This window comes from Acanthisitta chloris, unplaced genomic scaffold, assembly GCF_000695815.1.
Source record: "Acanthisitta chloris isolate BGI_N310 unplaced genomic scaffold, ASM69581v1 scaffold25444, whole genome shotgun sequence".
Taxonomy (NCBI): Eukaryota; Metazoa; Chordata; class Aves; order Passeriformes; family Acanthisittidae; genus Acanthisitta; species Acanthisitta chloris.
In genome coordinates, this window is record NW_008668014.1 from 13050 (window position 1) to 39768 (window position 26719).

General features: G+C 36.1%; 1 protein-coding gene across 1 annotated transcript in view; it reads left to right on the forward strand.

Moving 5' to 3' along the window:
• Nucleotides 1-464: 464 nt before the first annotated feature.
• The window catches only part of GOLGA4 (golgin A4), a gene marked incomplete at its 3' end in the record, with an annotated part of 35976 nt that continues 9721 nt past the window's right edge, over nt 465-26719 (forward strand). The window contains exons 1-15 of the mRNA XM_009072747.1: nt 465-728; nt 1175-1222; nt 1618-1674; nt 2584-2682; nt 3213-3341; nt 5034-5219; nt 6189-6272; nt 7092-7239; nt 13468-13646; nt 14715-14846; nt 15826-15981; nt 16910-20275; nt 20600-21204; nt 21877-21998; nt 23008-23138. Of these exons, the coding sequence (XP_009070995.1) occupies nt 465-728; nt 1175-1222; nt 1618-1674; nt 2584-2682; nt 3213-3341; nt 5034-5219; nt 6189-6272; nt 7092-7239; nt 13468-13646; nt 14715-14846; nt 15826-15981; nt 16910-20275; nt 20600-21204; nt 21877-21998; nt 23008-23138 (5706 nt within the window). The remainder of the gene's footprint in view (nt 729-1174; nt 1223-1617; nt 1675-2583; nt 2683-3212; nt 3342-5033; nt 5220-6188; nt 6273-7091; nt 7240-13467; nt 13647-14714; nt 14847-15825; nt 15982-16909; nt 20276-20599; nt 21205-21876; nt 21999-23007; nt 23139-26719) is intronic.

The following is a 26719-nucleotide window of genomic DNA, read 5'->3' on the forward strand; positions in this document are numbered from 1 at the left end:
AAAAGATCTTTGTGTCTTTGAGGTAAATACAGTCTTCTGTGTAATACATCAAGAAGTGAGTCACACAATTATGTTTTTTGAGACAATAGTAAATGCAACTATTTATATTAGTTACTATTCTTCACTTTTTAAAGGGATTACACAGAAATACATTCTTTAAGAAGTTTAAATCAGAGCTGTAGTTTTTTTGATTTAGTTGCTGTCTGAAATTGCCAAAGTCTGGTGGTTGCATGCTTGAGTTTTCTGCACAGAGATGATTCTTTTAAGGGAGTGGTAGCTGCTGCTGTTATGCATGTGTCATTTCATTCAACATTCATTGCTCTGACCAGGTCAGGTCCCTCTTTCCTGGGCTTTAGTGTGTCTGTCTGCCTAAAAGCAATGCAGAAGTAATTACTTGCTTTGAATTTTTGCAGCAAAGCGACGCTCAGTCTTTCGCCCAGAGGATTCAGCTCCGAGTTCCTTCCATGGAGTCTTTGTTTCGAAGCCCAGTAAAAGAAGTCCTGTTCCACTCTTCTTCTAAGGAGTCTCTGATACGAAGTTCTTCAAAAGACTCACTAAATCAACTGGACCTGGATGCCAACAGTCCCACCTTTGATTCACCTTCTGACACTGAAAGTGAAGCAGAAGAGTCTCTGGGAAATATGGACAACCTCAGCAAAGAGCAGTTGCTGCAGCGACTGCGCAGAATGGAGCGCAGTTTGGGCAACTATAGGGGAAAGTACTCAGAGGTAGGCAGTGTTGTGACTGGCTTACCTGGGCAGAAAGGGGAAAAAGATGAGGATAACAGATACTGTAGCAGTTGATAATATTTTTGGTTTCCTGTCTGGACAAGTGGACATTCCTGTGGGGCAGCTGTCTGGGATGTAACTTTCTGATACCATTGGGTTTTGACCTCCTGTATTGAAGCATAGGATGTCTTCTCAGCGAAGGGAGAACTGTGTGTGAATGCAGAGTAACATCGTTTTGTCATGTAGGCTTGCTTTTTTTAACACATGGGAGATATTTTATAGATGGGAAAAGGAGACATTGACAAAATTTAAGTACGTTTCTGTCAAAAGGTTTCTCAAGTGAAGTGAAGAGTTTGAAAATGCGGATAGTGATACAACTAAGCAAATGATCTAAATAGCTGTAAGCAGATGCATTATCACCACTGTACCTGGTTTCTATGTTTCAGCTAGTGTCGGCTTATCAAGCTATCCAGCGGGAAAAGAAGAAACTACAGGTAAGCATTACTTTCATCCTCTCTTAACTGAATGCTTTTTTTGAATCTTAAAATGTGTAGTGCAAATACAGATTTAATTTCCAGTGCATTGTGTGTGCATGTATAACAAAAGATTCTTTCTTAGCTGGGATTTCTAAGGAAGCCAAGCTTATATTGATTTGTCAAAGTATCTGTGATGATACTGTACTCTAGCCATTTTTTTGCATCAGCTGAATTCAGGTGATAGATTGCTAACCCACGGTTGGCAGTTTATGATAGTACTTGCATATCAAGCATGACTTGAAAGAGAAATAAAAATTATTACATCTTCTGCTGAAATACAGTTCTGTGAATTTATTTATGTGTTTTAAAGTTACATTTAATACACCTGATGTTTATTCTTCATTTTTCTTAAGGGCATTCTGAGTCAAAGTCAGGATAAAGCACTTCGCAGAATTGGAGAACTGAGAGAGGTAATTTTCTTTATCGAGTTCATGTTTGCATTATACCACACCTACACAGGCTCTTTCTCTACCTAGCTTTTAAATTTTTTGTTCACTTCACCGAAGTATTTTCTTTTACACAGCAGGGGGTTTTTACTGTTTGTTTTCGTTTGTTTATATGGAGTTAATCCTCTGGCTTAGTTCCCATTCAACACCTTATTACTATGCTCTTAAGATAGAGCAGTGCACCATACCAACTGAACTACTCTTCTGTGTGTTGTGAAATAGGCAGAAGTGTGTGTGGTTCTTGCAGTAGTGTTGGGCCCAGCTGTAAAAGTCCTTGGGCAATTTGTTGCTCTTCTGTTACTGACACATGCTAATGTTAGGCAAATACAAGTAATAGGTACTTTTTAATATATATGGATATATAAAAAAATGATATATATGGATGAAGTAAAGTATTCAGTATTTACAGTGCATGCATGAAATGTGTGTGGTTCTGGGTCTCTCAATAAGAAGTTAGATGTGAATTAAGTATATTTATTTTCAATTAGGACAGTAATTATTTAAAGAAATTAAAATATTTGAACTATAGACGTATAGGAAGTAAATAGAAGAAACCTCCCTCAGGCAGTATGTCATAAGACTGTGTAGATCCTACTAATGCATTTAGGCAACATCTACAAGTTCCTTAGGGTGTTGACCCAAGCAAATGCATGTAAGTATGAAGTAAAGCCACATGGTTAAATCATTTAGCATTCTCTGCATTTCTTGTATGAGACACATTTGAGGAATAAAAAGACCAATTTTCTTCTTAACTTTATCCTTGTATCCTGGGGTCACAGCTATGAAGAAGTATTTTAAATATTATTTAATAATAGTCTGATGAGCCTTTTGAATTCACATTTCAGTTTTCATTTGAAATGTGTTTATTTTCAGGAACTCCAGATGGATCAGCAAGCCAAGAAACATCTCCAGGAGGAATTTGATGCTTCCTTAGAAGAAAAAGATCAGCTTATTAGTGTCCTGCAAACTCAGGTAAGATACTTTACCCAGCAGATGTTCTTTAAAATTGCTCTTCTTACTTTTTTTTTAAAAAGTTACGTATTTCCTATAATTCATATCCGTGTTTTGTTGTAATTGCTGTGAAGTTGTAAAACTTCTGGAGAATTTATGATTATCTAGAAATGAGGTGCATCTTTGTGGTAGAGGATACCTTTGTAAAAATTTCACTCATGTTAAATATGAGTGATTGATTTGCAGTGATAAATACCTTTGTGATGTCTTTGTTATCAAGACCATAACATTGGCAGGTGTCTGAGCTAAAATTGTTTTGCAAAATTGGTGTGCTTTTGCTTAATTGGGCTTTGTGTCTCTACTCATAATAGTACTATTTTTGCTAATTGGAACCATAATTCTCATTTTTAAAAAATAGTTTAAAAAATTAGATTTTTTTCTTTTTCTCCTTGCTAATATCAATTTTATTTAGCTCTCTCTAATTTTGAAGATTTAAACATGATCTGCTTAGAATCCTTGAGGTTCTTTAACAAAAAGAATGTTTTGTTTAGGTGTCGTTGCTGAAACAGAGGTTACAGAATGGTCAGATAGGCACTGAATTGCCTGATCAAAATGCCCAGTCTGAATCACAAGTTCAGTGTCCAGTGAAAGAAGTCAGTGTGGAAAATATTGTGGAACCAGTAAGCAATGGTAGGTATTGTGACTTTTTCAAGAGATCTTGTATTTTGGGGAATAAACTTGCTGCTATTTATGAGGGAGTAACAATATCTAGGGCTGAAAATGTCATAGTAAGGATAGATTTTCTAGAAGGAGACAATTGTTTAGACAACAGTGTGGCAGCTAGAAGACAGAATAACCCTCATAAGTTACTAAATTTTCGTAAGAATTCAAACCTGGTATGTCTCTCCTTTGCCAATATGGATAATAGTATTATAATTAGTGCTTTGCTAGTAGGTGTTTCTACTACCCTTGCTTAATATGACTAAGAGAGTCTGTCCCACATAAGCAAGGACCTATCCCTGGAGTGCAGAGAGGAGACTAGTTGCTGGTCTCTCTTTATTGTTTGTGAGTTTGGTTGGGGTTTTTTTCTTTTGCTTTCTCAGGAAAAAGTAAAAGCAAAAATTAATTTTGATATTCATACTATAGAATAACCTAAGTATTCTTCACATCAGGAGGTTACTTGAGTTAATGGAACTCCCAGTGTTGTGTATAGTTGATTACTGAACAAGAGACATGGTAATGCTGATATGTAATGAAGTGTCATTCATTGGTATCCTTCATGAAAAGGGGAAGGTTCAGACAGTGAACATGCATCTTGAAATTATATTTGGCCAGCATCTCCTATGATTTTTGTGTGTAAGGATTATATGAAGGGTTAGATCAGAGATGTTCTTATGCACTACCATGTGTTTTGTAGTGCTTAGGAAATAATGTAAGGTCCAGTCCCTAAGAATCAGGGTTCAAGATGTTTCCTGTGCTGGAGTCTGCTTCTGGACTATAGTGTGTAAGACTTATGGTTGTGAACCGAACCTCTGAATTTGATAGTATTTTCATGTCGAGTTCTCTTGCAGCCTCCGGAGCATCAGAGCAGAAACATGCAGCAAAATATTACCCAGTGTGCTAGTTATACAGAGATTCAAACTGAAAGAGAGTAAGTTGAGATTAGATATTAGGAAGAAATTCTTTACTGTGAGGGTGTTGAGGCACTGGAACAGGTTGTCCAGAGAAGTTGTGGATGCTCCATCCCTGGACGTGTCTAAAGCCAGGCTGGATGGAGCTCTGATCAACCTGGTCCAATGTTCCTACCCATGGCAGGGGGATTGGAACTAGATGGTCTTTAGGGTCCCTTCCAATGCAAACCATTCTATGATTCTATGAGTACAGCTCAGAAAGACACTAAGCATAGCCTTTTTCCTGCCAGATGTACTATTGCCAACATGGATATTTTAGAATTAACGTCATACCAAGCCCTGGGAAACCAGGAATCTGTGTGCTTAGCACTTAAGAGATGTGATTTGCTTTGCTTCACGTTTTTTTTGCCTGTACATATTCTGTTAGTAGTAGCAGGCAGGTTTATAAATCAGGATGACTTTTTGATTGCTTAGAAAACGTTGTTAATTAATCATTTAGTTTTGAAGCTGATATAGTAGTAACTGGGGCTTTGTAAATTAATAGGTGCAAAAGACTGTGTTTACTACTCTGTGTATATGTAGAACCTTTCTGGCAATTACAATAGGTGATAGGAATTTTTGCAGACTTTGTGCAACTTTGTCTTCAGAGACCTGTGGGTCACCCGCATTGTGAGTGGTGAATGCAGATCTGCATTCTGGAAATGACATACATATGTCATGTTGGTATCTTGTCTTGTAGAGGGTAACGAAGATTTCGTTAATACACTGGAAACTCTTAATCAGAGAGTGAAACGCCAAGAGAACTTGTTGCAGCGTTGTAAGGAGATGATGCGGTCACATAAGGAGCGCTGTGCCCAGTTAACCAATGAGAAAGAGGCACTTCAGGAACAGTTAGAAGAGAGGCTTCAGGAACTGGAAAAAATGAAGGTATGTTAAATGCTCTTAACTTTATGGGTAGCTATGAAATATAAAGAACTCTGGTATTTCCAAAATTTATTAATGGGGCAGACCGTGAAACAAACTGTCCCTGTAATTTTTTTGAGATCTAAGGTGCAAAGCCCACCTAGAAGTAACACACTGAGCCATTACTCAAAAGGGATAAAGTCGGGTATGAAACCTTACTGTGTGAATAATGATCAAAATTGTATCAGAAGTAAGTAGTTGTGGGAAATTGGGGTGAGGAAAAGACTGTCTTAGCAGAGAAGGCAGGAAGTAAAGTGAGAGAAGTGGAGCAGAGCTAAACCTTTAATACATAACATCAGTTATATAAATTAGCAGAAAACACCAGACAAGTGGAGATCACAATATAGTGAACATAACTGCAGTCCTAATGGTAATAAATAAATATTTTGCTCAATTTTCCTTTTAAGGCCATATGTGCCAAGCATGGAGTAGAAGTAAGGTGGCTGATTGTAATGGAACCATGAAAATGTGCTAAGAATAGCTGTACTCAACTTTAATTACGGAGATCAGATTCCCTTCTCTGTCTTGGTCTCTGAGCACTAGCCCAGTTTGAAAGAGCTCTGAAAGACTTGAGTGTTTTAAGGACCTTTTCCAGAACAAAGCCAGTAATGCTGCATTGCTGAGATCCTCTTATTAGCTGAGATGCAGGTAATAGAGCAGGTGCCTTAGGTATGTTTCTTGTTTTACTGTAGCAGCTCAGACATCCATGAGAGAACTATAGAGGCTGTAACAAAGCCTTCAGATACCTGAATTATTATAGAAGCCATGAGGCTGCCTAGCACTGGGGGATTGAAAAGTAATTTAAAGCTGCCTACTTCAATTTCCCTGGATTCTGTTCTGTCTTCTTCCTCCAATGCATAGTGCAGGGGAAGAGCCAAACCTAAGCTGTTTGTCAACCAACTTGTGTTTGGGGCCTTTTTTTTTTTTTTTAAGGACCTTCACATGGCTGAGAAGACTAAACTGATTACACAGCTGCGTGACGCAAAGAATTTGATTGAACAGCTAGAACAGGACAAGGTAAACAAAACTGTAGGTTTTGAGCAAGATTGTTTAAAATGTGAAATATTTGGCTGCTTGATATTAGAAGCTGTTCTTAGTGGTCTGATGTGGTTTGGTTTATGTTTTAATAAATAATTTAATCTACCTGAACATTTTATTATATATATAATATAGGGTATTTGTCTGTTAGCTTTTACTTAATACTGCAGGATGATGTTATTTAGGGTGGTGCAATTATACTGAATACACTCCTGGAGCCCAGCTTTAAAACAAGTAAAAGAAGCCCCAAACACCAATGAAGATGAGATACAATTAAATGCATTTAAAAATGACCAGTGAAGGAAAAGTAACTAGTTTCTTAGAAAGACAAAGAGTTTCTCAATTTTTTTGCTCATTAAAGTTGGGGTTTTTTTTTTTCAATCACAGCCTTAGTACTAGAAGTAATTTCTGATGGTGTAATTACTAATGTGACTAACATTGTGTGTATGTTCTCTAAGGAGAAGCACGCACTCTCCAGTGCTTTTAGTTTGGGTTTGTTTACAGAATGCATGCTTCAAAGTAAAGTATCTGTACCAGAAAGAGGAAGTTTTTGGGTGGTCCTCAGTTGCTGGATTTCTTTTCATCACTAATTTTGAATACTCTTCAAAATAATCCCTATTCTTGTCTTCTTTTTGTTACAGTTTTCTGTTTTCTGACATAGAAAAATACCATGATCTCTGCTCTTGTAGTAGTAGACTAAAGTTTACTCCTGACAAGGGTTGTGTCCTGGCTTGAAGTTGTTTCAGCTATATGTTTTATTTATTTGCTAGCTTTTTATCACAAGGACCTTTTCCATAGGGCATGGTAATTGCAGAGACAAAGCGACAAATGCATGAAACATTGGAAATGAAGGAGGAGGAGATAGCCCAACTTCGTGCTCGGATCAAACAAGTAACTACCAAAGGCGAGGAATTAAAGGAACAGAAAGAAAAATCTGAAAGAGCTGGTAAGAAATTCTAGAAATTATTAGCTTTCACGTTTAAGCATCAGAAAGCTTCAGCATGGTCTTTTTGCACTCTTTCATCTGTTGTTTGGAATGGATATTAGAGATGCTCTTTTTCCTGATTTCTACATATCACCCTTGCTAGCATCATTACTAACTTGGCTTCTGGTCAGCAGAGTTTAGGGATTTTTTTTTTGTCTGGTTTGCCTCTTGTTACCAAGTAACTGGAGTTAGGAAGGAAACTGCTGAAGGACACCTATGCTTTTCTTTTTGTAGGAGAAAAGGTTGATAGAGTTTTGTTCTGGTATAATTTCAGAAACGAAACTCGAAACTACCCATGAATTGTCATTATAATAACACCAGCATTTTACATAGAAAACATAGCAGTGAGTGTATAAGAATATGTGAAGAAGTAGAATGAAGTGTTACAACCATAATAAGCATTTTCTTTCAATAATTGTAGTAGAAGTGTTTCCGATTTCTCTTTAGTGAAACAGCAGTGATGATTCCTTGTGCTTCAGGCTTGTAATGTATCATTTATGTAACTTTACATGCTGCAGTTTGCTTTTGATGGAAATTAGGTAACATGAATTATATGTACCTGCAGTTTTCCTTTTGCTTGAAATGAACTTTCTTTTTTAAACAGTGAAATTGTTTTGTACTATATCTATCAGAATTCATTTAGAATAATTTACTTTGTTCTCCTAGGCATGTAGAAGTTCACTCTTCTAGCAGAGGCTCAGGTGTGATTAGTTTGCATAAAACATTATACACATTTTCCTCCCCTAAAAAGTGATGAGGAGTTCAGACAATGCAGTTCCTAGTGGTTTATTTTTAATCTACATAGATTTAGATCAGAACTTGCAATTTTAAAGCTTAGTTTGGGTAGATCATTCTACTGCAGGTTGAACATCCATCTTGTGAAGATAACAGACATTTTGATTAGGTGCCTTCCTTTCCTACCCTTTCAGGTCACATGTGTCTTTCTAGCTCTGGAAATGCATACTTCAGAAGTCAGTCCTGATGCTGAAGTTTTGTGTAGTACTTGGAGACTAGGAAGCTTTTCTTCATGATTGAAAAAAAACCCCTGAAGAATCTTTTTAATACTTCTGTAGATGTGAAGTTATTACCATAGTTGTTTAAAATTCAGTGTTTTTTGAGGCACTAAAAACCTCTTAATTATGAACTATTATCTACACACACTGCTTAATACAGTAATTTCGTCAGGTTTGCCTAGCCAGAAGCTGGGAGACTAGGAAGCTTTTCTTCATGATTGAAAAAAAACCCCTGAAGAATCTTTTTAATACTTCTGTAGATGTGAAGTTATTACCATAGTTGTTTAAAATTCAGTGTTTTTTGAGGCACTAAAAACCTCTTAATTATGAACTATTATCTACACACACTGCTTAATACAGTAATTTCGTCAGGTTTGCCTAGCCAGAAGCTGAAAACAGGTTATAGAGGATGCTGTGGACACTTGGAAAACTGACTTATTTGAATGAGAAGTAATTTAATTTATGATTAATGTGTTGAATACACTATACTTTTCTAGGGGGAGATTTGTATGTACTTTTGGTAGTTTTTACAGTGCCCAAGTATTACCTTTACCTTTGAGTGTATTTATTTTTGTACTCTGTTAAGCATGCATATATAAATGTTTGAACCCTTGGAAAATTATTCAACACTGTTTCTAAGACAGACAAAATTGTAAAGTGACCTTTATTAGATGTTTCTATTATGCCTTTGGCGTAAGGCATTCCAAAAAAATGTTGTGACAGACAATGGAAGTGTAGTTCAATACATCTGAACTAAATTGTTCAGGCTTTTGAGAAAAACACCATGCGTATTGTGAGAGCCTGAAATTGCTTCGAGGTCTCAACCTTTGAGTTGTACCAGTGTAATGAATTTGGCAATTTCGTGTATTTGAGGTTAACATTTAGAATTCTGGTTTTTGAATAGTTAATGAGAGATGACTTTCACAGAATCACAGAATGAGTAAGGTTGGAAGGGACCCCAGTGGGTCATCTCATCCAACCTCCCTGCTCAAGCAGGGTCATCCTAGAGCACATTGCACAGAAATGCATCCAGAAGGTTAAATTCTAGACTTCTCTTTCTATATTGTGATTTAGTAAAGAACTGACTTTATAGAATGAAGGAGAAACATGAATTTCATTTATGTTATAGCAAAATAAGGATAAGCATAATACACTCGGAATTTCATAGTGCTATGTTGTAGATTAAAAAGTGGTTTAGTTTTCCACTTTCTTTTTAACTTGCCTAGTGTTACATGTCTGACATTTTTCTTTGTAATTCAGTGACTTTAGTGAATTGCTCCAGTGTTTGATTTAATGTTAATGCATTTTAGTGTACCTAAATAGTGAAAATATGTGTATGCATATTTTTTGTTGTGTTTTGTAAACTGTAAATTGGTCTCCCAAGCTGAAGTTCATTTTTGTAGTTAGAGACACATTATGTTGAAATCTCACAGAGCATCTTGTTTTTGTGCATCCACACATGCCAATAAGTGAATCATGGTGCCTTTCCCAAGCCTTGTATGAACAGGACTGGGGTAAGGGCTCTGTTTTCTTATGTCACACATTGGGTGCTTGAACTGATCTCTAAAAAGTAAATTCTCTGCTTCTCAGGCACTTCTACTGGAACTAACTGCAACTCTTTCTTTTTTTTTAATGCTTTGCAATGTACATAGAATATTTACATTTTACTTGCACAGAGCTCTTTTGAGTATTTGTAAATTCCACTGGTAAACTGAAGTTTGTTTCTCTGGAGACTACCTGGCACAAGTCCTTTATGACTTTATGATGCAGATTATTGACTTATTTATATTCTGTACAGTAAACAAAAGAAGTCTTTAGCAAACATTGGTCTTGCTTTGTCATTCTTTGTAGGCGACATTTCTTTTGCAAGCTTAATTAACGTACACATTGCACCTTTTGCAAGCTTAATTAACATACACATTGCACCTTTCTGCAGACAAAAAAACAACTTGGGCTGTTCGTTTAAAATCCTGCCTAGATGCACTAGTCAGCTATAGGACATTAATTCAACCTTTGTTTCTCAAAATTTTGACAAGATGCCTGCTCTCAAACCTCAGAAATAGGATGTGTAAATCCCTCCTTTGCCACCCAGTTTAGTTCTTTCTTCACGGCTTTTAACAGTAGATGGCGATAGAGTTGAAGATAAAAGGTTTGCGGCGCTGATGGAGTAAGCGAAAAGCCTTTGCAGCACGGACTGATGTTACGCTGGGTAGGAAAGGCAAGGCAAGGAATTCAGACTGGAACTTTGGACTGGTGTGTCTAAAGCAGTCAGCTCTCCAGCAAATGTTTTATAAAGATCAGTTTTGCAACCTTGCATTCCTGAAACTCAGCTTAGGCTCTTTATTATTATATACTGCACAGGAAGGTTTTGCAGTTTGTCTGGCTTAGTCATATGAATGGGGTTTTGCAAGACTCACCTGGCTTGCCACTGTGCCTTTGTGAGACTTGATTCAACCAGTACCTTGGTTGAAAGACCTTCCCTCAACTATAGCACTGCAGGTTGGAGTAGAGTGCTGGCAGAGCCTTTATTCTCTGCATTCAGAATAGATGTATTTAAATAAAAACATGGACTTTTATTCCACACTTTTATACGTGATAGAATTAAAATCTTCCACAGATTAAAAATAGCAATAATAATGGAGACCATATTCTGTCTACTTGGTGACAGTTTAGCCCTCTGCTGATTTGAAACTTGGTTGTGTCAGACTATACTAGAATTAACTACTTTGAATAAAAATGTTCCGTTTCGCTTTAGTGCTAAAAGTGCCTGAGATGCATATAATTTAACTTCTAGAGAGCTAAGTGTGTGTCTGTGAAGTGTTGCTTCTTTGTGCTTTCATACCCTCTTGGCTTTTTATCTGTTAGCTTTTGTATTAGCATCCTGCTTGTGATTTAGTGATGCAGCTGTTGTACTGCATGTTGCTCAGCTACTCCATATCAGTAGTCAATCCTAGCGTAAACCTGGATCTTCCCTTTGGCAGACTTGTGGGCTATGGCAAATGCATTCTCTTTCCTTTTGCAGAAGTAACAGGTTTCTCAAATGAAAATAGAGTACATGGTGCTCAGAACAAGAATGATAAAATGTGTATGGAAAAGTGAAATCACTTAATCTTCAAGCTATTCTTTGTAAAGATCTATAGGGAGAACTGGACTTTTTCGAAAAAAAAGTCCTCTATGATGCTGTAATTCTGAAAGACTTGACTTAGCTATTTTTGCTTGGCTGTGCCCTCCGTTAGGGCTGAGAGGGGCATCAGGGCAGTCAGTACCATTCTGCAGACACAGTTCTGCAGGCTCTGTGTTCATAGCTGAGTTGTGTTCGGGGTGGCAAGTGGGGACAATTTGAGTCCTGCGCATTGGAGGTGCCAAATGCTGTGATGGGGGCTGTGAGGAGCTATAAGCCTTGTGCATGCTTGTATTATATTTTAGACCATTTCCTGTTTGAAATGATATCTAGAGCTCTCAATTTTTTGTAATAGTTTTGGTATTTAAGCAGAGCCAGGAGTGAAAAAGTGGATACAATTGTGGGCTTGGCAAAGTGAGTAACAACCCTGTTTTGCCTTAAAGCATGATTGTTGCTGTGAGTAGTCAAAGAAAGGCTTCCTCAGAAACCAGAAGAAAATTCTGGAAAAGGTCAGAATTCAGGGGAATTTCATGGAATTAAGTTACTTGAAAACATATTTAGAGCATTGTCTCAAAAGTATAGATTGCAGTTAAAAGTTTCATTTTTTAAGTTTATCAAAAGATGTGGAATGGAAGTTGTTACTCACTTCTCAAACTCATGCCTGAATGTTATTGATAATTTCAACAAAGCAAGGATTGCAAGAATTGCTGTGAATGCCTAAGTGGATCAAAGAAACTGAACATGTGTGTCTGTTGCGATTTTTATTTAGGAATAGAAATAAGTGGAAGATAGCTGAACGTACTATATAACACTTAAAAATTATTTTGTTCTCTTCCCTCCCAGAATAGAATCCAAGTAGTCTAGGGTGTCATAGAATAATGTACTTTTAGGGGGTTGTGCTCTGATAAATTACAGTCTTGATATTGGGACTGGTTTTGAATTTTATAGAGATGTTTTACCAAAGTTGTGTTATGCAAAGCATTAGCCATGTAGTAGAGTGTTCTGAGACTGAGTTTTTCTTTTATATGCAACAGAGATTTTTCCACATTCATGACTGATTTAGGAAAAGAGATTTCCTTAATTGTGATCAGACTCTAATCTCATGTAGATTCTGCCATCAGGTTTAGTGAAGAACTCAGATATTGGTCTTGAATAGTAATAAACAGCTCACAATACAGGATATTTTTCATTTTCTTTTTCTATCTAAATTTTCATCGATGAGGTGAATAAAGTATGCTAGAATCCTTCTCCTTAGTATGGGATGAAGGTGTGGAATTATTGCTTCTGATTTGTAAATAAAAACGTGTTTCAGCAGATTTATGCATCTTATGCAAGTGTAAATAAATTTCATCACAGCAGCATGAGTGTTCTCTTGACTATTCAAGTTTTCTTGGAGCATATCTTTATTTTTCATGTTTTATTTTTGAAGTCTAGAAACACAGGACAGTCTTCTTAGTGTGAAAGCATTTTCCACTGCCTCTGAATTAATTATTAGTGTGCATTAAATGTAAATAGTGAAATAATGAAATTAGCAAAGCCATCTCTGTGGACTTTATGAAACTTACAGCTTAAACAGAAGATACTTCAGGTTTTACAGTTTGTAATTAACAACTTCTAGGTGAATAAAGGGTCTGGTATTATACTTCAGTGTCCTATTCTGGAAGAACTCTTTTTAGGATTCACTTGCATAGAAGTCAATCTTGGTTCATGTATGTCTGCTTGTTTTAGTGGAAGAGCAACTTGTGAATTGCCTTTTCTTCATGCAGCTGTTTTCCTCTCCTTCAAAGTTACTCAGCACAGATAGGCAGAAGAGGAGACATAGTTTGTTCATTTGTATGGTTTATGTATTTTGTAATGCTTCTAGGGGAAGAAATAGAAGATACAAGATGTATTGGAAGACATTCATAGCTATTTGGTCATTTTCTTTCCTTTCTAGATAATAAACACCTGTGAATTCTAGATGAATTCCTAAGTTGATTCTTCTTTTACTTGTGTAGTTCTTCTGTCAAAGGGCATGGATATTTCTCAACTATTCTGTACTTTTTTTCTTGGCAGCTTTTGAAGAGCTTGAGAAGGCTCTAAGTATTGCCCAAAAGACAGAGGAAGCACGGAAAAAACTACAGACAGAAATGGATGAAAAAATTAAAGCAGTAGAGAAGGCAAGTGAGGAAGAGAGGGTAAATCTTCAACGGGAATTAACCAGAGTGAAACAAGAGGTGGTTGAGATCATGAAGGTAAAAGCTGAAACTCACCCTGTATTATTGGATTTTAACCTAATAATTCAATTACGATTAAGCTATAGTTGTAAAATGCATCAGTATATCAGAACTTTGTTCTAAGATATGTGCTACTTAATAAAGTCCCTAAAAATTATTTTTTGTGATTAAGGATTTACTTAAAGCAAAATAGGAAGCTCCTCAGATTTTTTTTCTCTAACAATTTAAAACCAGTGTGTTAGCAGCGTGTAAAAGTGAACAGTATTACTCCTTGTTTCACAGTATTTAATAAAATTATTTTTTAGAAGTGCAGTCAAAACTAAAGGGAGTAAGAAGAAGAGATTAATGGCAGTAAGCTTACAGATCTCCACCAGGATTTTGGGTTTTAATGCTAAGAACTTTTTATCATTATCTTAACCGAGTATGTGTAAATGTTAAAGAACTTGTTACCCAGTTGTTTGCTGGTTAAGAATTGCTAAAATTTGCTTCATATGGTGTGTTCAGGTAGGAATTGCAGGAGTACTGCCCATGCCTTGAAAAGCTGTAAATTTGAGTGCCTTAAAATTACAGTTCTTGTGTTGACATTTGTAATGGTATTAATTTTTCTAAGAGAACACTCTGATGCTTTAAAGGGATGGCTGATGTGCTTTACATTATTCTTAAATAAAGTACATATGTAGAGTGTAGATAGCTGTCTCCATAGGGTATCGCCACTTGGCTTTCTGGCTCATGAAATAACAAGAATACAGGGAAAACTACAGAGAGAAGTTCCTTTTCCAGTGTATTATCATGTTTGAACTGGAAACACTAACTTTGCTTTGGTAGAATAGTCTTTAGGAAATACGGTGTTTCTTTTAGTAGAACTGCGAAAGACTTGAGAAGGAAGATAGATATCCTCAAGTTTGAAAACATGAGCTGTCAGGGCTTAATATTAAGCACTCCAAGTGACTGTTACTTACTCAAAGGGAGCAAAGAGATGTTTCTGGTTTCTTCTCTCTCTTGCATTGTTTTTCTTATTAAGAAATAATATCAAGTGTTTTGTTACTTAATATTTTTGAATTAGTTTTTTCTGACTTTGATTCACAGAAATCTTCAGAGGAACGAGTTGCTGAACTAGAAAAAATCCATAAAAAAGAAATGGCTACCAAAGATCAGGAGCTAAATGAGAGATTACAGGCCCAAGAAAAGGTGTTCGAGGAGAAGATGAAGGCAGCTCTTGTAAGTAAACCCAAAATGCATAAAGGCATTTCTTTTGATCTTATTCCATAGTGAGAACCTTTCTGCACTCTAAGAGAGAAGTGTTCTCCAAAAGTCAAAAAGCTCAGGGACTTCAGCAACATGAAAAGAAATTGGCAGTAATTATCCAGACTGAATAATGATAATTTATCATTATCATTGCTCACTAACAGCTGCTTCTTATAGGAAAGAATTCCTTTTTTGAAAATTATCTTTGTTTAGATGTGTTTTTTTAATTTCTTCATTTGGATCACTGACAATTAGCCACAGCAACTAGAGTAAAGGCAGTTCAAAAGCTGAGGCTGTTATTTGAAAAATGTTGGTATCATTATGTCTGGTTGTGTTGTGTTATGTGAACAGGGCTCATTATTGATAACATTTGACCTCAGAAAAGAATTTTCTTCTAGGTCAGACTGGGAGAAATCATTGGAATTCTTTGCTCTTTTTCGTGAGCTATAATCCACTTAAGATCGACACATCATTTTACCTAACAAATAGTAGATTCATTTTTGTGCCCCTCCATGATGGATGGTGACTAGGACTGAGGGACTGTCAAAAGTCCTTCCCTGACTATATTTTGCTACCAGTTTCTCAGGTTATTTTCTTAATTATAAGGATCAGAAGCTTAAAAGTACATGAGCAGTGGAATTGAGGGGAAACAGACCTTTTTTCCTCTAAGATGTTGCTCTTAAAAATCGTGGTCAACAAACCAAAATGAAAGGCTGGATTGCATTTTTTCATGCAAAGAGAAGTAGAAAACAAATTGTTCCCAAGAAGAGAAAATGGACATGGTTTATTACAATTTTCTTTTCTCAGATGAAATATAAACTCTGTATGTCTGTGTAGACAAGTTAGTAGTGTATGACTCCTATTAACTGGTTTGAAAATATCCTGTCGTAATGTTTTTGAAGGTGTGATTACTATGTTTAGTTTATTTTTTTAATTGTACCTTTTCATGCAGGAAAAAAATCAGAGTGAGTGCTTAAAAACCCTTCAAGAGCAAGAGCAGCAAGAATCCCTAGCCTTAGAAGAATTGGAGCTGCAGAAGAAAGCCATACAGTCTGAGTGTGAGAAGAAAGTTCAGGAGAAGCATCAAGAAGTAGAGACCTTGAGAACTGTGAGTAAAGATTCTGAAAAAGTAAACATTTACAAGTAGTCCTTTCAGTCTGTGTTTAACTGTTTGGCAAATACGGTGGATTTATTGTGATTGGGTCATTTTTAATCCCACAGTGCTTCTTGTGGAATTAAAGTGACAGATGTTTAATGTATTGCCATGGTGTGCTGCAGCCCCTAGTTTTTTTGCAAGATTAGATGGCTAAATATAGAAATCAGTTCGCTTTATATCGTGGTGTGGGATATGAATTTGTATCCATCTACATAGTTTTTATGTGTGTTATACAAAAGAGTTAAACTTTAGGCTGTTTTAATCTGGGTACACCTACCTTACAAATACTTATAAGGATACTTGAGTAAGTAAAAAAATTTGTTTAAATTTTTGAAGTATCCTTGGCTCTATATCATGGGGAAAATTGTATTATCTGCTCATGCAAGTTTGTACATTATTCCACCACTGCCAGATATTAGTTTGGAAGTTATGTGTATAGAAGCATTTAAATTTTACAGTAGCATTTCCATGAGAGGTGGACTTAAGATAAATCAGTAGATAGGTACAAACTCCATAATACACATGTAGATTCCCAATATCTGTCATCCTATATGTTGGCATTTTAGCTTAAGAAGAAAATGTGAACGTATCTCTCAAAAATATAATGACTTAATTTATTATAATTAGTTGCATTTGTTTCAAGTTATATTGTGTATATTTTTACTGCAGTAAAATAGAAATCTCTTTATTAAATAACTCTGTAATGAAAGCAAATTTAGAACAAACTAGATGAGTGAAAAGGTTATAGAAAAAGCTGATATTCACTAAAAACAGTGGATTAAGTGACTTGTAGTTATGTGAACCTAGTAAGAATTCTTAGAATTTAATCACATTGTTACTTTTAGAATATTCATTTTCTCTAAAAAATATTCTTTTACAGAGGATTCTTGAACTGGAGAGTTCTCTTGCAGAGTATTCACAAGATGACAGAAAGCAGTCAGAGGAATTAAGTACTGTCATAGAGTCTGAAAAAAGGCAGCACAATAAAGAAATCAATGATATAGTAGAAAAACATAATAAAGAATTGGAAAACATGAAACAGCAGCAAGAGAAGCTTTGGACAGAAAAATTTGAAATTTTAAAGCAACAACAAATAATTGAAATAGAAAAAATAAGAGAGGAACAAGAACAAAAGATAGATACCATTTTGAAAGAGAAAGAAACAGTTTTCTGTGCACACATAGAAGAGATGAATGAAAAAACATTAGAAAAACTTGATGTGAAACAAACAGAATTAGAAGCACTGTCTTCTGAGCTATCAGAAGCACTAAAAATACGTCAAGATTTAGAACAAGAGCTCTCAGAACTGAATAGTAAAATGTCTGAAGCAAAGCAAACATTGGAAGGAAAGTTGGAAGAAGAGAGGAAACGGCACAATGAAGAGATCGAAACAATGTTAAAAGAGCATGAAATGTCAATTCAAGGTGTTGAGAAAGTACTCAAAGAGGAACTGAACAAGCTCAAGCAATCATTGGAGGAGAAAGACAGACATTTGGAAGAAATAAAAGCACATGAAGAGAAGCTAAAGAAATCTGCAGAAAGATCTGAAGCTGAACTTGTCCAAGTGTCTGCAAAGCTAGAGGAGCTTTCAGAGTCTCATCAGAGCACTTTTAGTGAGCAGGTAAAGATTCATGAAGAGGAATCTGCAAAGCTGCGGCAAAAGCTGACAGATCTTGAAGGTGAAAAATTGCAACTTAGTGAGCAGCTAGGAAGAGCTGGATCTCAGCTGAATGAAGTCAAGAATGAGTTACAGGCATGCATCTCTCAAGTGCATGATCTGAAGCAGCATTTGGAAGAGCAAAGTAATGAAAACACACAGAAAGTAACCTCTCTGACACAACAATATGAATGTCAACTGAAGGATCTACAAAGAGAGGCTGATGAGACAAAGAAAAGTCTAACTGAGAAGGAAAATGAAATTGAGCATGTGACAAAGTTACAGAACAAGCAAATGGAAGACCTTCAACAGAAACTGTTAGCTACAGAGGAGAGAATTAGTGCTTTACAAGGAGAGTATGAAAGTAAACTAAAATGTCAGGAGAAGAAAATGGAGAAAATTAAACAGAAATCAAAAGATATGCAGGAAACTTTCAAAAAGAAACTTGCTGAGCAGGAAGCTAAACTAAAAAAAGAGCTTGAAAACAAACAGTTGGAGTTAAGTCAGAAAGAGAGTGAATTCAATGCTAAAATGTTGGAAATGACACATGCCAACTCAACTGTAATCAATGATGCTGTGTCAACACTGGAAACTAATCAGAAGGAGCAACTAGAGAGTCTTGCTGAAGATCATAGGAGGGAGTTGGAAGAAACTATCCAAAGCTGGGAAAAGAAACTCAATCAGCAGGTTGAAGAGCTCAAGGAAAAACATGATTTGGAACTGCAAGAGAAAGAGCAGGAAGTTGGAGACCTGAAACAGAAGCTTGCCACAATAAGTGCTGAGAAGGAGGAGTCCAGAACAGAAGTAACCCAACTGAAGGAAGAACGGGTGAAAAGGGAAGAGTCCCTGAAGGAATTGCAAGAACAGCTAAGGCAGTCAGTGGCTGAGGTGAATGCTTTGTTAGATAAGGAAAGTGTCTTGAAAACACAGTTGAAAAAATTGGAAAGTGATCTTACAGAGTCCCTGAAAGAGCAGTCAGGACTTCAGGAACAGCTCAGTAAACAGAAAGCAATTGAAGAGAAGGACAAAGCCAAAATTACTGAGCTGGCTGATACACTGAAAACTCTTGAAGAGAAAATCCAAACTGTGCAATCTTCTCAGTGTAAAGGTCAGGAAAATTATGAGAAAAAAATAGAGGAAATTCAGCTAAAAGAAACTGAGTTAAAAAGGTTGTCAGGAGAACTTGCAGCCCAGTTAGATTCTTATTGGAAGAATGCTGAGGCTTTATTGCAAACAAAAAGCAATGAAATAATTGAAAAATGTAATGAAAAAATTGGCATAATAACATACAAAATTGCAGACTGTGAGCGCCGAACTGCAAAGGTCAAAGAAGCAGTATTAATCAGAACAAGTAAGATACCTGAACTAGAAGCTCAACTTCGAGAAATAACAGAGCATCATTCTGCTGCTACTGCTTCTTTGCAAAAGTCAATGCAAGAGCTGCAAGAGAAGGACAATTTAATTATGTCCATGAGAACTGACATTGCAGGACTTGTAACAGAAAAGGAACAACTGCAAAAAGAGGGAGGGCATCAGAAGCAAGCAGCATCAGAGAAAGAAACTTGCATAACACAGCTGAGGAAAGAGTTATCTGAAAATATCAATGCTGTCACCTCAATGAGGGAGGAACTCCAGGAAAAACAATCTGAGGTCTCTGCTCTCAACAAAACTATTAATGACCTCAATGTTAGACTTGAAAGCACAGTAAGTTTAACAGAGAAGGAAGCAGCCATGTCTCTGCTAAGCAAGCAACATCAAGAGGATCGGTTGCAGTTGTTAAACCAGGTACAAGAGTTAACATCCAGAGTTGAGACACTGAGTCATGAAAAAGCATCAGCTCTAGATCAGGTAGATCATTGCATGGCTGAGCTGTCTGAGTGGAAGACAAAAGCACAAACCAGTTTTACACAAAGTCATGACACTATTAAAGATTTGCAGAGCAGACTTGAAGCAAGCAATACTGAAACCAGTAAAAAAGATGAAGAGCTAAATAAACTGAAGGAGCAGCTGGCTAAACAAAGCAAGAGTCTTGATAGCTTAAAAAGAGAATTGGAACAAAAGCAAAACAGGAGGGAAAAGCAAGAAAGTGAGTTAACCTCAACGTTAAAAAAACAAGCAGCAAGAATTGCTGAGCTAGAAGAACATGTTGCTCAGAAAACTTCAGAAAATGATTCTTTGACAGAGGAACTTAAAAAGCGTAACGAACAAAGAGACGTAGAGCAAAAGGAGATAGCTTGGCAACTCCAGCAAGCAGAGAAGTTGGCTTTTGAAAAGGACAGTAGGTTTAAGAAGGCTGAAGAAAAAGTGCTTAATCTTGAGAAGCAAATAGCTTCACTGAAAGCTGATTCTGAAGCGAAGGAGAAAGAATTTGATAAAGTTAAGTCAGTGATACTTAAAAGCAAGGAGGAAGAACTCAAAGAATTAGAAGAGAGACTGAATACAGAGAACAGCAATAAGCTGGCAGATCTGAAAAAGAAGGCAGAGCAAAAAATAGGTTCTATTAGAAAGCAATTGATGTCTCAAATGGAAGAAAAGGAACAGCAATTTAAGCAAGACAGAGAGGATCTGTTAAGAGAGTTGGAACAGAAAGTGCAGGAGAGAGAAGCCAAAATTGAGTCCTTAGAAGAAAATATTAAGTCAACAAGAGAGTCCACAGAATTAGAGAAGGAAATGCTGAAAAAATTAGAGAATGTAAAAGCTGCTGTAGAACAAGAGAAAAATGACATGCTTGAGAGTGTCAAACAGACATATGTAGAGAAAATGCATGTGTTACAGAAGGACTTGACTGAAAAAGATGAATTATTACAGAAGTATGAGAAGGAACAGCAAGAGAGTAATAACTCTCATCTAGAACTGCAAAACAAACAGGAAGAACTCCTTAAAAAACTAGAAAGTGTTGAGAAGAGCCATCAGGAAGAGCAGAGTAGGACCAAAAACCTCAGGAAGGAACTTGAGGAGCAAACTAAAAAATACTCATTGTTAGCAGATGAGCATGCTCGCTGTGGTGGTGATTTAGCAAGCAGTAGGGAAGAATTAAAAGCTAAAGAACAAAATCATCTTGATATGGAGAATATAATTGGAGATTTCCAGAAAAAATTGCAGGAAAAGGAGGCAGTGAGTCAATCTTTAGAACAGAAGATACAAGAGTTAGAAAATAATCTAGTGAAGACAAGTGAAGTGCATAAGATTGAGATGGAAGATATGAGTTTAAGATATGAAGAAAAGCTAAAATGTTTACAGCAGCAGTTGGATGAAAGGAATGACAGTCTGAAGGCTTTTGAGGAAAATGCTGAAGAAAGGGCTAAATCTGGTTTGGAGCTGCAGAAGTTGCTAGATCATATGCAGAACCAGCAGAAGGACTTAGAGACTAAACTGGAAGAGACTGAGAGAGAGAAACAGAAGCTACGCAAAGAGGTGACTAATCTTCAAAAAGACTTACGTACTCTGCGAAAAGAACATCAGCAAGAGCTTGACATAGTAAAGAAGGAGTCCTTGGAAGAAATGGAGCAGAAAATCAGGTAAATTCTTTGTTTCTTCTTCGCTTTATCTCTAACCACTAAACCCTCAAGAATACTCTTTTAAAGCTCAGTTTGTAACACAGAAGTAATGTCTGGTATTTTTCTGTCATTTTTCTAAATAGACTTAGAGAAACATAAAGAAAAGAGATTTGACTTTTGGTAGAGTAATTCCACTTCCGGTGATTTTCAGTGCTGCCGAAGAATAAAAAAAATTTCTGTTTTTCTCAGACAGGAAAAAAAGTTTATTAAAACTTAGTATTGAGAGCTTCATGTTCAGATGATATCAAGAACTGTTCATATGTAATGCACGAAGTGTGGTACACTGCTCAGCACTGTAATAGTTTCTCAAGCAATGCGTTCCCTAAAAGTTCTGATTTCTTTATGGCACATTCTTTACTTCCAGGTCTTCATCTTCCTCCGCAAAAAGTCTGTGTCTTTCGAAAGGGTTCAATTCTGGGTTTTTTTAAAAAATAAAACGCCTATGCCTTCCAGGTGAATTAAATAGGAGGGCAACAAAAAGCCTCCCTGAATTTCACAGAATTCATGTAATTCAAAACCATCCCATTCTAAAATAGTTTTGGAGAAATTCCCACATCTCTTACCTTGTAAACTGTTTTCACAGTCTTTAAACATTTTGTTTCCTAGCTGTATTTTTTTTACATTTTCATACAGATGTGAACAAGAAGACATTGAGTTAAAGCACAACTCCACCTTAAAACAGCTAATGAGAGAGTTCAATACTCAGCTGGCTCAAAAAGAAAGAGAATTGGAAACAGCAGTAAAAGAGACAATCAGTAAGTGAAATACTAGTAGAACTCTAATCAGTAAAATAGTCAGAAAACCAAATCTTCAGTTGTTTAGGGAAAGGGGTTTTACCTGGGATTGTGACGAACACAAATCATGTTTTATGAATGCCTAGAGAACTCGAGGGAAGAACTTCTCTTGCTCAGGAAATAACACAAAAATATTAATTGCGATATGATTTGTAAAATGCATATGTAGCTGTTCTTCCTTCCCCTGCAGGATGGATCTTTGATCTAGCACTCTCTATCCATCTGTCATGGCAAGAGTTACCCATGATAGCCATAGGTACCTTTTTGTTGTATGCACAAAAATGAAAAAAATGAAAATAGGTTTTAGAGGTGGAAACACATTGGTAAGTTTTCATTGCAATGCTACATTGTCTTCAGTAGGACAAGCTCCGAACACTCTGTCACTGTTGTTGAATATATGGCACTGAAGGGTGTCTTCTAGAGAAGCTTAGATCCATCTGAGAATCAGAATTGCATTTTCTTAGCTGCATCTTGCAGACTTCATTCACTAATAGTTTCTGACTGGGTGTGATGTCTAATTGCAACTAAAGTACAGCGTATTTCAGCTTCTCTTCATCTTTAGCACCATAGTGTAAGCTGGAGATTGGAGAAATGAGTAAAAATATCTTTTGACTCCCTAGTTACTGAAAGTACCCCTACAGGTGAGGAATTTCTAAAGACTTGCAGATGTTTCAGTCACTTCTCTAGACAGAGTAGGAGATAGAATTAGTTGATAATTATTGACTTTTAGAAAAGTTCTGTCACCAGGTAGGAAAAAAATACTCCAGGTACCAAAATGCAGACAACAAACTTCATACATATTAGGTTGAAGTGACATAATAATTACTGACAGTGTGGAAAATGAGTTTTCCTGGCAAGTTTTACATAGAGATGCTTTCCACAGTTGCCTTTAAGCTTTTTTAAGTGCTATTGTGACATAATAAAGAAAAAGAAAAGCTTTTTTTTCATATTGCCTAACTTCTTTTTGTAGGTAAAGCCCAGGAGGTAGAAAATGAATTGATAGAAAATCATCACATAGAGACGACACAGTTGCATAAAAGAATTGTGGAAAAAGATGATGATCTCAAAAGAACTGTGAAAAAATATGAAGAAATCCTTGAGGTATCTTTTTGAAAAGTGATATGATTACATATATTTCTAACATTTTTTCATTGCATAGCTCTGCAGAAAAACTATAGTTCTTTCTAGTAAAGATCTTACTGCTTGAATTTGCACTTGATATGTCTGGTGATGTAGCTTGTAATTAAAATGTTTGTTTCTGTGTTTATGAACATGAAAGAACATCAGAAATTAATCTCTAGCTCTGATCATTAAATAAAAATTATATGGTTACGTCCTTATGTGCTTATGTTTCAGATTGGAATGAGGCAAGTGAGTGAAATTTAAGCTTTACTATGGTTGTGGTGGTGATGTGGTCTTTTTGTAAGAATTTAAATACAGTGTTTATGGGTCAGTCTCACTCTGTATCTCCTTTTGCTGATGCTCTGTCCGTACAGGTGCCATAACCCTTAAAGTTAGGTTCTGTTCTATGCAGGGTACAATCTGTTTGCATAGTTTTTATGCTAGTAAAGATTTCTTTTTGATTTGTAATGAACAGTTTTTCTTCATGGTTTTGCTCTAGTAGCATTTCAGCCAGAGATTAGCAGCCAATTTCAGTCTAAGAATGCTTCACCTTCCCAGGGTGCCTCCTGTTTTAGCCAAGTCCCAGTCCAGCATTTATGGCACCAAAAGGTTAAATGGTTTTCAGTGCTAGCCTATATATAATATTGGCACACAGGCTTTAACCTCATTAATCTTAGTCCAGTCTGCACAAGTAATGCAATAAAAGAGAATGTCCTATGAATAGAATCAGCAGTAATAAATGTAAGTGAACTTGTGTGTTTATGTGCAGTATCAGTCCAAAGATATATGTACTGAACATGTCTGTTTCGTACGAAAATTTCAAACTTGTAAGCAGGTTGGTGGTTTCCACTCTGAATTTTAAACTTCTAGCAGGATGGATGGAGTTGGCAGGGTATTAAATTTAAAGTCACCTTCTTTCATTTTCTAATTTAGAAAAATTGCATGCTATAATTATTTTTTTTTTGGTAACATGTCTAAGTTCTGCATTTCTGGAGAATTTAGAGTTCTCATATCTCAGTGTGTTGCCGTTCAGGTCTTTACTTAATAGACCCAAATAAGTGTGTGATTTGAAGTCATGCAGGTGTAATTGCTCTCTCTTTAGGTCCATACTTATGTCAGAAACACATCTGCTGTAGTAATTGTGTGGTCTTGAAGGTTTAGGCTAATTTGACTTCTGTTCAATTGGAGGACATGAACAGTGTCTTTTTTTGCATCTCATTAAGGATGGCAATGACAGTTGCCTGGAACAGCAATAAACTATAATTCGATATTTTAAATTTCAGAATACACATTTCTTTTATAGATATATGTGTGTTTGTTTCTGTTATTTTAGGGAATGAAAGAAAAAATAGAGATCATTTTATCTTTTTTTCTGAAAAAATATTGCAGATATGTCTGAAATTGAGAAGTACTCTTTGAACAATGTGTGCCATGTTTATTGAGATCTCTGATAGAAATAGGAACATATGCATCAGCAGATTTAGCCTTAAGTTACCAATTATTATCCCACTTTTGACTTGGCTTGTGATAGGTTTGAGAAATTTTGCGTGAGGACATTTGTTTAGAGTGGTTTCTCTCTGTCATAAGTGGTAAGAAGTTGAAGCAAAAATAAAGCTAATTGCAAGAATGAATCTTGCTCATATAACTTTGCAGCTCTTTGTTGCATTTTAAACATGATTGATGATGCTAAAATTTAGTCTAACACGACTGAGTATATATCCTTAAAGACAGGGAAGAATCATTCAGATTGTTAAGCTTCACATGATTTACTTGTAAAATGCTTCACTTTGCTTTATGCTGTATTTTCTTATGTTTCATGCAAACTTTCATCACATAAGATTTCATGAAAGTCTCCCTAATTAAAGGATTTTTTTAAATCAGCATAGCCTGTAATTTGGGGCCTAAGTCTTTTTTCTTCAACTGAAGTATGTAATTAGAGAAAAATTGAGTGTTGTGCTCCAGCTAGCTTATTTTAAGCCTATCTATGGACTAAAAATAAAATACTTAACTTCAGGTATGTATTCTTTCCTTTGTCGTAATGCCATCTATGTGAGTACAGGATAGGCTTTGTCGTTAAGATTTGGGGAATTATAACTTTATTGTAAAGTCTTGGTCAATAACTGTAATTAAATCCAAATAGCATGCTGTTTATTTTCAGAGTATGCCAGGTGCTATATTAAAAATTAAGTTTTTACTGTAAATACAGGTCAGTAGCACTTGATCTGTAATTTTTAAAATTTTAAATACTAACCTCTATTCAGGAGTTTATACAAATAATTGCTCAGAAGTATGTCCCTCTTACAGAAGTATTATTCCTCATTTTGAGTTTAATTTCTTTTCAGCCTTTCAGCTATCCCCTATGACTAAGAATGATTTGCATGCAATTGTGATTTATTTTAATTAAGCAGTAATTGTAAGATTTTAGATTCTTGAAGAACAAAAGCACCAAAAAATCCCCAAAAGCCAAAATAACAACCCTCACTGAATATGCCAGATATTGAGGAATTCTAACTAGAGTAGTATGGCCACATATATATATATAATATAATATCTTAGAAACTATTATTGATGTAAAAATATAGAAAAATCATGTGAATGAATAGAAGATAGCACTGTTTGCAGGTCATGGTGTTTGAGCAAGGTTTTTCTTGAAGGTGGATATTCTTAAAACTTTAAGGCTGTAAAAATTGCCTGGATACTGTGACTTCTCATTCACTAGCTTTTGGGGACAGATTTGCTTTATTTCTTCTTGGTGATGGTTTTTGGGCTGTGGGGCTGCGTGGGGTAGATGTTTTGTTCTTAAGTCAGGTGCAAGGAACATATTAAAAAGTGGCTTTACGGGAAAATAAAGTGGCTTTACAGGGAAATAATTCCTTTCTTTAGCAGTGGCATACCCTAAATCTATTAAGCCTGGATCAACTTTCCAGTCCTACACTTAGTTTTCTAGTGAATATTCTGTGTCACTGTAATCTGTGCTCCTGAGATTTCTGTTCAGCAGTTCTGTTCTTGTTATCAGTTGATTAATTTTACTTACTTGCTTTGAAGTACTACTGCATAGCAGAGCATCAGCTCACTGTCCTGTGTGGTTAGCATGAGTGAAAATAGATTTTTGGTTTAGTTCAGCAGTGGAGACATGCACTTGGAACTGGAATGCTGTTTTATAAGGTCCCTAACATGTTATCTCACAAAAAGGCCAGTGGAGACACAATTTTTAAAAATACTTGTTTTTGCAAAATGCCATATATAGGTGCATTAACTTGCTGGGATTTAGGCCATTGTATTCTCCTACACAGGGAAAGTTTGTTTCCTCCCTACCATTCTTGCCACTGCTTCTTTCCTCCACACAGCACAGTGCCTTCCAAACCCTTGTGAATGGAAAATGATTGTTTCTGAAAATGTGCTCAAAATTGCTTTAGTAAAATATTTGTGAGAGTGACTGAGGAGAGGATTTAATTCTTTAGCACTTCCAGAGTATAGGAATTAACTGTATCATCATCTGCCCCTTTTGTGCATGTTATGACCTTCACACTCTTACTGGATTATACCCGAATGATATTTTA